Consider the following 10,413-nt stretch of genomic DNA (forward strand, 5'->3'; position numbering starts at 1 on the left):
AGTAGTCAGCGCTAATGTGCAATCATAAACTCTCCTTGACTTTGATGACCAATTGGTGAGCACTCACCGCAAATGCAGCTGCCTTTTTGCCATCCGTTACCTGCTGTATGTGCTCCGGTGTGCTGCCTGCTAAGTTGTTTTTCAATGCACTCATTATACTCTCTGAAACGCTTCTTCAGTCGCTCTCAAACTTGTTTTTCTGCTTCAGATTGCAATTGCATGAGCTGCTCGGCGCTCCGCGGCTTGCTTTGAGCGTGCAATTCACTCGAAAACTACATTGTAAAATTTAAGGCAATCGCTTGTCGACTTGTTTGGAAGCAAAATTATTTACGCTTGGCCGCTTCTCCATGGGCCACTACAGCAGACCGAGGTGTTGTTAACACACTCAGATCGTTCAAGATTTAGTGTAGTTCGTTGCTTGGCCGCGTGCGGTTGTAAATTTACTTTGCTATTAGGCAAGAAATTAATTCGAACATTTTCGAAACTCCGCAAAAATTAATACAAAAGCCGTCTATAAATGTAGAGCACCGAGTTCGAGAATCGAAAAAGTGCCAAGTTTTCTTTCGTATTAGCAAAACCGTGATTAAAGCGAACACTTGGATTATCGCTCACGGTGCAGCTATTGCACAGAATTTGGAAAACATTTCTAATAAGTGTTTAAAAAAATATTATCAAAACATAAACTAATGATCATATAATGCTAAATATTGTGTTGAAAATAATATCGTAACTCAAAATGAGTTTGTAATAAAAAACAATGAATACTTGTGAATTTTAGGCAAGTAAATAACTATAAAAACAACAACAAAAAAATAAATAAATAAATAAAACAAAATAACTGAAGGCAAAAAAAAGCATCGAAAATATTTGTGTTTGCCACTGAAATGAGTTATTAGTGGTTTTGTGTTAAAAATAGTAATGAAAATTCAAATTCAATCAAATTGCAATTAAATTGCGTGGGAAAATTTGGAGAAATCATAAAAATCGCATGACAATTCATTGCACGAGTTACTGCTGGACAGTTGGAAAAGGTTGGTGTTATGAGAAGAAAAAAAGCTGTATTTAATTTTTGAACATTTCGTAAGCGTTCAAAACATGTTGATATGTGAAAACGGTATTAGATTTTAAAATAATAAAATTTAAACCTTATAAACATTGAAGTTGTCAAATGTAAAGCTTAAATATATTAAAATCTTTAAGGACTAATTGAAAAGTTCAATTTTTTCCTTAAACAATATTAAAAAAAAAACGATTCTTTAATTAAAAACACAAAATGAACAATAATATCAAAAATCTATAGATTTAAAAATTTGTAGAGGAATTTATTTATTCAAAAGGCGATGAAGTCTAAACTAACATCAAAAATCCATCTCAATGTGTATTAGGAAAACTGTGTTTAAAAATCAAGGCCTAATCTTTTTCTTTGTGCCAGTTAACGCAAATCCTTGCAATAAGCTGAAATTAATAGGCGCTAAATTGTTGAAATTTTGTTTTCTAAAATAATGTCTGTAATTTATATTTTTTTATAATTTATATTTAATTTATATTTTTTGCATAAGCCAAACTGACAACTGATCTGTTTTTAATAATCTTATTTACATAATTTTTATTGAAAGTATAGTAAAAAAATATGCTGGTAAATCCTTATAAAGAAAGTGAAATAGGAAAAAAATAATAATAATGTGTTTGGCAAAAACGCTATTACTGTAGAGAATTGGTATCAGAAACATAGAAACTACTAAGAAAAAATTATAGAGAGAACCAAAAAATTGATACTGAAAAGTTTAGTACCGAAATAACATAACGCAAAATTTCACTTTTCATTAATATTTTGTTTGTTTTAATTTTGAAAATTAATATTTGTGATTTTTTGAAAATATAGTTTTTAGAATGATTATATAATTGTTGCTGAAATAAAATTAAATTACAATAAAGTTTGTGCAGTTAATTTTTCTCAGAAAACTGTTATGGAAAGGAAAAATTATTGAAATTTTGATTAAAAGAATTTGTTTTTGCTTTCTTTAACAAAATATGTGTGAAAAAAAAAAAAAACCATTATATCAAAAAAAAAAAAAAAAAAAAAAAAAATCATTTTAATAAAAAGTTTATCATTTCAGAAAATTTGATATTAGCTATATTTTCAGTTCATAGTTTGAAATAGATTGTTGTAAGCGCCAAAAAATAAGTGCATTTCCATTTCAAGTAGGATATTCAATTAATGAAGACTACAAAGCACAGAAAGAAATTTGTTAGTAAACCGGAAACTCAACTGCACATAATTCACCATACACAAAGCTATATAACTATAACTATAACGACATACATTTCACATTGAATTAATTTACTGCACTTCATCGCATTATTTCATTACCTCTTATTCTTTTTCTTTCTAATAGCAATGGTTCGTTTATAAAATCAACACTCATTAAAAACGTATGAAATAGAGCAAATCTAAAGAATAATAACAACTACATTGGAACACAGCTTAATAAGGAACCACATAGACACACACGTATACGCCACAAAATGTTGCAAATCAAGAGCATTATCTACATTTCGCTGTTCTGCCTGCTGCTCGCCACCAAAGCTAGCGGCTTGGCTAACTGTCCATCAGGTTGTCAGTGCGATGACAATACCTTGATCGTGCAGTGTGGTGAGGGTCAATTGGATGTGCTGCCGATTGCACTGAATCCGTCCATACAACGCCTGGTGATACGAAATAACAAAATCAAGACGATCGACTCTTCGATACAATTCTATGCCGAGCTGACATTCCTCGATTTGTCGTCGAATCATCTAATGACCATACCGCAGCGCACCTTCGCCTATCAGAAGAAGCTGCAGGAGGTGCATTTGAATGACAATAAGATCGGCGCAATCAGCAATAAAACATTCATCGGCTTGTCGGCCGTAACAGTATTGAATTTACGCGGCAATCTCATTTCCGAGCTACATTTGGGCACCTTTACGCCGTTGGTTAAAATTGAAGAGCTGAATTTGGGTAAAAACCGCATTGGCTTTGTGGATCCGAAAGCGTTTGACGGTTTGTCGCAGCTGCGCATCTTGTATTTGGATGACAATGCGTTGACTTCGGTGCCCGATCCAGTTATTTTTCAGGCCATGCCCAGTTTGGCGGAGCTCTTTCTGGGCATGAATACTTTATTGAGCGTACCGGCAGCGGCCTTCCAAGATGTGCCGGCCTTAACGCGTCTGGACTTACGTGGCGCTGGGTTACGGAATATTTCGCATGACTCATTTAAAGGTTTGGAAGCGCTGCGCCAACTGGATCTTTCTGACAATCGCTTGACGCGTATACCCACCTTCAGTTTGAGTAATTTGGTGCGTTTAGAGGAATTAGCTTTGGGTCAGAATGATTTTGAGGTGATTGTTGAGGGTGCTTTTGTTGGTTTGAAGCAATTGAAACGCTTAGAAATCAATGGCGCTCTAAGGCTGAAACGCATAATGAATGGCGCGTTCTCGACCAATGGCAATTTGGAGTTTTTAAACCTGTCTTCGAATAAGATGTTGCATGAGGTGCAAGAGGGCGCTTTGAGCGGTTTACCCAATATGCGTCATGTCATATTGAAAGCAAACGCGCTTACCACCCTCGCAGAAGGTCTGTTTCCATGGCGTGATCTCATCACGCTCGATCTGTCGGAAAATCCGATCTCTTGCGATTGTCGTGTCATGTGGCTGCGTAACTTGTTGGTGGAAAAGAACGGTACCAACGATGCGATCTCTGAGGTCTACTGCGCTTTTCCCGAACGGCTGCACGGCGAAGCTTTGCGTAACTTGAATCCGGCGCTTATGGGTTGTACACACACCGATCCACGCAAGCAAGCTTTGATTGGGGCATTACTCGTCGGGTCGGCAGCCACGATCACCACCTTGGCGCTCATATTGTATCGTTGTCGCCGCAAGATTCGCGAATACATCAGTAGCGGTGTTTGGGGTAACTCCGCTTTGGGACGTAAAGAACGTGAATACCAGAAGACTTTTTGCGATGAGGATTACATCACGCGCCATCAGCATCATCCCTGCAGTCTTGGTATACACTCGACCTTCTCAAACACCTACACCCCACATCATCCCGCTGCACGTCATTATGGCTTCTGCACCATGCCCATTAACGATTTAAACGCGCCAGAAGCACAGAAGAATCTACAACAGCTGCAAGTGCCCACTGCCACAGTGTTGAGCGAGAAGAAGGCACTACAAACCGGTATTAGCATTGACGATTGCGCATCATACTCGCTACGGCTTAAACCCTGCAACGGCAACGTTGTGGAACCGCAGCCGAGCGTGAACCATTACACGAAACCGCAATTCGCACACTCCGCCGTTACGCTAGATGTCGGTGAGTCGTGTTACTCGTATGCCGATGTGCCAATGATGCATTCGCCCGCGGTGAATACATGCGAAGCACGCCAACACCAGCTGCGTCTCACGCAAGAGCACTTCAAACAACAGCAGCAACAACAGAAACAACAACAGCAACAACAACCGTCGCTGCATTATGGCACTTCATCACGTAGCGATTGTGATGCGTCTAGCGAGGTAATGGATGCCAATTATATTTACAGCAACACACACTATTCGATGCCGTTAGAGCAGGGACGTTGCGCCAAAACGCCCACACCACCGCCAATACCGCCAGCATTGCCCTTACGTAATGGCATAGCGACTACAGGTCGTCGCTCCTTCATGGGCGCCAATACACAAAAGCAACAACAGCAGCAGCAGCAGCCCTGCAACAACACAATGCGTAATCCCCACTGATCGCAGGTGTTTAGTGTGGGTAATGAGCTGTCGCTGGCTGTGCGTTACCCTACCTATCACCATCCGAAGCTGAGCTTGCACGCTTAGTGGGCGCCAACTGTGATGTGACCGCGTGTCGTAGCGTAAACGTATTATCAAAACGGGACTTTTAGATATGGTATACAGAGGGACGTTAGCGTGTAGGAGAGATCACGAGATAGAATTTCAAGTATTACTACTGGGGACCCTTAGTACATAAATAGTGAACCAACGAATTATAGAACATAAGTAATTAACTCGTATGTAATTAGCAAAAACGATAATAGATTAAGTCCGTGCACCGAAAATTATCCTTTGGAACCCAGACTTTCGAGGAGTGAAATTGAATTTCAAAAACAAAATGGTACTTTTTAAAAATTTGTACATAAATAATAATTTAAAGCAACAAAAGCACTTACTTATGACGAAGAAATCTACAAATCGGAAGACATAGCATTAATTGTAAATAAATTATACAAATTGTCTAAGGACTACTTAGTTCATTAGCATTATTATTATTATCACTTTTTTGTTTCGAAAAAAAGCACTGACTTAAATTTTAGTAAAGGTAAGTGTACCGTTAAGCGAAAACTGTACTTAACCGCTAAGCAAATGTAAATTATTTTATAAAAAATGTTGTTTAGTTAGTTTATTTAGTTTTAATACAACAACACAAAAATCATTTCTAATAGTTAGAAGAATATTTAAATTATATATAAAACATCGGTAAAAATCACAAAATTATCATAATGAAGTAAATAAAATATGAACTTTTTTGAATTAAAAATAAACGAATTTACGTTTTCATTAAGGGAAATGATTTGGGCTATACTTTGAAAAATGGTAGGTAGTTTGATTACAGAAAAAATAAAAATTAAAATAAATAAATAAGAGAAAGATTAAGGCTAAACCAATTTTGAAAACAAAAATATTTAAATCAGTGAAATTAAGGTAGTTTTCACAAAGATCGAATGCTTTATGAAAGGAAAATAGAATTATCAAGAAATATATATTAATTCATTCAGTTAAATAAATTAAAAAATTAATTATTTAATTCAATTATTAAAGAATACAAATTAAAACAGATTATAAAAAATTATTTTATTTTTTATTTTAAAAATCTTAATTCGTTTTTTTTTTTTTGGAGCATACAAGTCCTAAAATCATTTTTCAATTGATAAGATACTGAAAATCGATTCCTCTGTTCAATTCCCTATAATGTTACACTATTGGATAAACGCGTTTTTTTTTTTATGAAACATCATTTCTCAAATTGAAACTTTACCGTAACATTATTTGGTAAGTTACGTATGATTTTTTTTGGCATATTTTAAACTCAGAACTCTTAAGAACTTAGACAGCTTACAATAATCCTTTCTTTTAGAGTCCTCTTAAAAATGTGAATGCGAAGATGGAACCGTTATGTCTAATACTCAAATCTTACATCAAAATGTTATTAACTATTTCAAAGTCTTAGGCGTTTCCAGCTTTTCACAAGCTATTCTGTTCTCCACCAATAAAGTTCTTGAGGTTAGCAGAAAATAAATGTCTCCTGTTGCTTGCTTTCGAAATTAACATTTCCATTGGTAGCAGCGTCATCTTTGATAAATATTACAAAATAATACAAAACGTCAAAGACAATTGTTTAGGCACATAACCTTACAGGACTAGAATTATACGAAGAACTCCACATTAAACTGCAGGTTTAAAATTTCCCCATAAAATAGGTACATGAAAGAAAGGAAGGCCAATACGGCTCTTTCAAACACACGCATTCATGCAGATCTAACTAAAGACCTGAAAAACACACGTCCCTACCTGACCACGCATATATAATATTTCCAGCGTTTCGCCGAGGCGCTCCAGCTGTGCAACGGATTGTGTGAAATTAACCAGAACTATTTTTGAAAATTGCAAAGAAATTAATAGCTCATCATTGCGAAGGGAAGAGAAAACCAAGATATTTTTATTGTTTGTGTTATTGGTAGGCTATCGCGAAGGCTCTTGGTGGGAATGTGTTTTTTGTTTTGTCTACGAAATAAAAGACGTAGCAACACCCAGCCTTAGCGACTTTTGTTTAACTAGCCCCAGTGTGTGAATGTGTGTTAGAAATAGAAAGAAGATATTATGCGGACATTGCAACGATTATGGATTTGCGGGGTTTCTTATAAGCACCTTGAGATGAAAGCGAATAGTTTGGAGAAGAATAAGAGTTCAGTGCGCAGTTGTTATTGATGTAGGCTCTTTAGGAGTGATTAGTTGACCTTTTGTAGACCTTGAACATATACATATGTATATACACACTATATAATAATTGTTTATTGCAATTTTTCAAATTCAAGCGCGCAAACTAAAGGTCAACACGCCTGAAAGCGAGGCTTCTTGATAAGGAAATGGGGTATTTTAGATTCTATCGTTATACTATTAAGTTTAAAAAAATTTCTATTTCTTATATCGGGTGATTTTTTTGAGGTTAGGATTTTCATGCATTAGTATTTGACAGATCACGTGGGATATCAGACATGGTGTCAAAGAGAAAGATGCTCAGTATGCTTTGACATTTCATCATGAATAGACTTACTAACGAGCAACGCTTGCAAATCATTGAATTTTATTACCAAAATCAGTGTTCGGTTCGAAATGTGTTTCGCGCTTTACGTCCGATTTATGGTCTACATAATGATGAGGCTCATTTCTGGTTGAATGGCTACGTAAATAAGCAAAATTGCCGCATTTGGGGTGAAGAGCAACCAGAAGCCGTTCAAGAACTGCCCATGCATCCCGAAAAATGCACTGTTTGGTGTGGTTTATACGCTGGTGGAATCATTGGACCGTATTTTTTCAAAGATGCCGTTGGACGCAACGTTACGGTGAATGGCGATCGCTATCGTTCGATGCTAACAAACTTTTTGTTGCCAAAAATGGAAGAACTGAACTTGGTTGACATGTGGTTTCAACAAGATGGCGCTACATGCCACACAGCTCGCGATTCTATGGCCATTTTGAGGGAAAACTTCGGAGAACAATTCATCTCAAGAAATGGACCCGTAAGTTGGCCACCAAGATCATGCGATTTAACGCCTTTAGACTATTTTTTGTGGGGCTACGTCAAGTCTAAAGTCTACAGAAATAAGCCAGCAACTATTCCAGCTTTGGAAGACAACATTTCCGAAGAAATTCGGGCTATTCCGGCCGAAATGCTCGAAAAAGTTGCCCAAAATTGGACTTTCCGAATGGACCACCTAAGACGCAGCCGCGGTCAACATTTAAATGAAATTATCTTCAAAAAGTAAATGTCATGAACCAATCTAACGTTTCAAATAAAGAACCGATGAGATTTTGCAAATTTTATGCGTTTTTTTTTTTAAAAAAGTTATCAAGCTCTTAAAAAATCACCCGATACTTTAGTATTTTCGCAACATGTTGCTACAGAGCATAATAGTTGTTTGAATCTGCGAAAATGAGCTGAACTGAGTTCCGCATGACTGTTTGTCCGTTCGACCGTCAGTCCGAAGCATCGTTGAGCCTAGCCGGCACTACCCCGGTAAAAACGTGTTGAAAAGAACTATAAGCCTATAAACAAAATCGACAGAAGCATTAAATTTTACCGTAAATTGGTATAAAATTGTATAAAGTGAGCGGAACTGCATACTTTTTGCTGAAATTCCATTTCTCAATGGCTACTGGACAGATTTCTATCAAATCTTATGCAAAACATTGTATAAAAATTATTGGGTCGTGATTAAATAATTACCAAAGCCGCCGTCACTTCCGCCACGGTAAAATAAATCCATCAGGTCCTTTCACCATACAATACATAACTAAATGAAACAGTAAAAAAGATATTGGAATATATCATAATAAAATAAGCGCAATCAGTCGAAAGTTATGTGTTCCCGGAAGAAATTTCCTAACTTTCTCGGTGCATGCTCTTTATTATGCCGTTGCTATCTTACCTAATTTTTAGCGGCAATGGGCAAGAGGATAAATGCATTACAACAACAAAATTTCGGAAGAAAAATATACTTTTGATATATCGTTTAACTTATGGATAAAATTTTAGTAGCTATCAATGGCTGTACTTTTGAACCTTTTTCACCGCTGAAGTGGGTAACCTAATCCAGTCTGGTGTACAAACCCTATGTTCAATTCGTGTACACTATTTAATGATAGCGCCTACAATCTACTTCATAACTGGATATAGTTATGAATGATTTTTTCAATAAGTTCAATTTCGAATTTCGAAAACATCTATTTCTAACTTCAAAAACCATTGTTAGTTATGACTGAATCATATTCAATACCCATTAGAGTGTAGTACACTGTTATTGATAAGATGTTATCCTTCAGGCCTATTGTTGAGAGGTATTTCGGTAGTTCTCCCTAAGGGGTTAGGGGTAATCAAAGGCATGAAGAAATGAGAATTTTCAGTATGTTTTTTTTTTTTGCTATTAAATCATGTTATTTTACAGAAGTAGTAATATGGCATTATTATAGAATTTGTTGATTTGAAGTCAGGAAAATTTCAAAAAATAAATTTTATTTCCAAAGTTATAGTTGTTTGTGTTTACCGTGTTCCAAATAAATGTACTTGCGGTGACAACCATAAGTCCTTGGGAATTCATCTAAAGTCAATCAGACAAAAAAGAATAGTTTTATAAATAGATAATCCTGGGTCTGATCGACCTCAGGAAATTTGTTGCTAAATTTTTGTGAAAAAATCAACAGTTAATTGGTCTTACAAATCGAAATTTTTGAAAAAGTAAAAATCCTTCGATCAGGCACGAGTTACAGTTGTCACTAGTTCAAAAAACATAGTTTTGAAAAAAGCGCGTTTAAAGTTCACACTAGCGTTTTGAAGTGCCCGAGCTCGCTTTCTTATTTGTCGAATAAACTAATTATCGGATCAACGTAAAATTTTCAGAGAATATTTTTAAGATGTTACACTTAACGAAAATGCACAAAAAAAAACAAATTTTTTTAAAATTCTGACTACCCCTAACCCCATAATCGCCCCATATACAAAAATCCAGATGGGATTTGTTGAAAGGCGATATATAGGAATAGCTATTTTACTACATTTCAAATTACGGAGACTTTTGCAAACTCAAGCTAAATTTTTTAATAAATATATTATACATATGGTATATATATTTTTACGGCTTTACAAGCACATTTAACAGCGTTTAGGAGAATGAAATACATCTTCGAATCAATAAGTAATTAAGCACAATGAAATATGCAATAAAACGCTAATCAAAAATTCCCAAGCCGCACGTCGTTCAGACCAAATGTTTGCTTTATAGCGCCGCAGTGACTTAATTTACTAGAAAAATATATTTTTAGAATTTAGAATAATAAAATGCCGTCACATGCGGAAGAATACCAAATAACAACATCAAGACTTGATTATATTGAACTTAGGAGAAATGCATGTTAACAATGATTTTACAGAAATGTCACGCTCAATAAAAGCAGAACAACTTGCATGAATGTGGAATAACGAGGGCATGATTTCCTTAAGAATGAGATTATGAATTTATTTTTTATTCGAACTAGTATTGCACCTTTGACTGCATATTCTTTTCAATTTAATGTTTATTTTTTTACAACAAT

The 10,413-nt window shown here is 35.6% G+C and overlaps 1 protein-coding gene across 1 annotated transcript; it reads left to right on the plus strand.

Moving 5' to 3' along the window:
* Positions 1-417: 417 nt before the first annotated feature.
* Positions 418-5,076, plus strand: LOC108972746 (leucine-rich repeat neuronal protein 3). The gene is made up of 2 exons (XM_018939503.1): positions 418-1,031; positions 2,397-5,076. The coding sequence occupies exon 2, from the start codon at positions 2,527-2,529 to the stop codon at positions 4,777-4,779; it is 2,253 nt and encodes a 750-aa protein (XP_018795048.1). The 5' UTR covers positions 418-1,031; positions 2,397-2,526; the 3' UTR covers positions 4,780-5,076.
* Positions 5,077-10,413: the final 5,337 nt, after the last annotated feature.

The sequence above is a fragment of the Bactrocera latifrons genome, unplaced genomic scaffold, assembly GCF_001853355.1.
Source record: "Bactrocera latifrons isolate USDA-ARS-PBARC rearing strain unplaced genomic scaffold, ASM185335v1 scaffold_42, whole genome shotgun sequence".
Lineage (NCBI taxonomy): Eukaryota > Metazoa > Arthropoda > Insecta > Diptera > Tephritidae > Bactrocera > Bactrocera latifrons.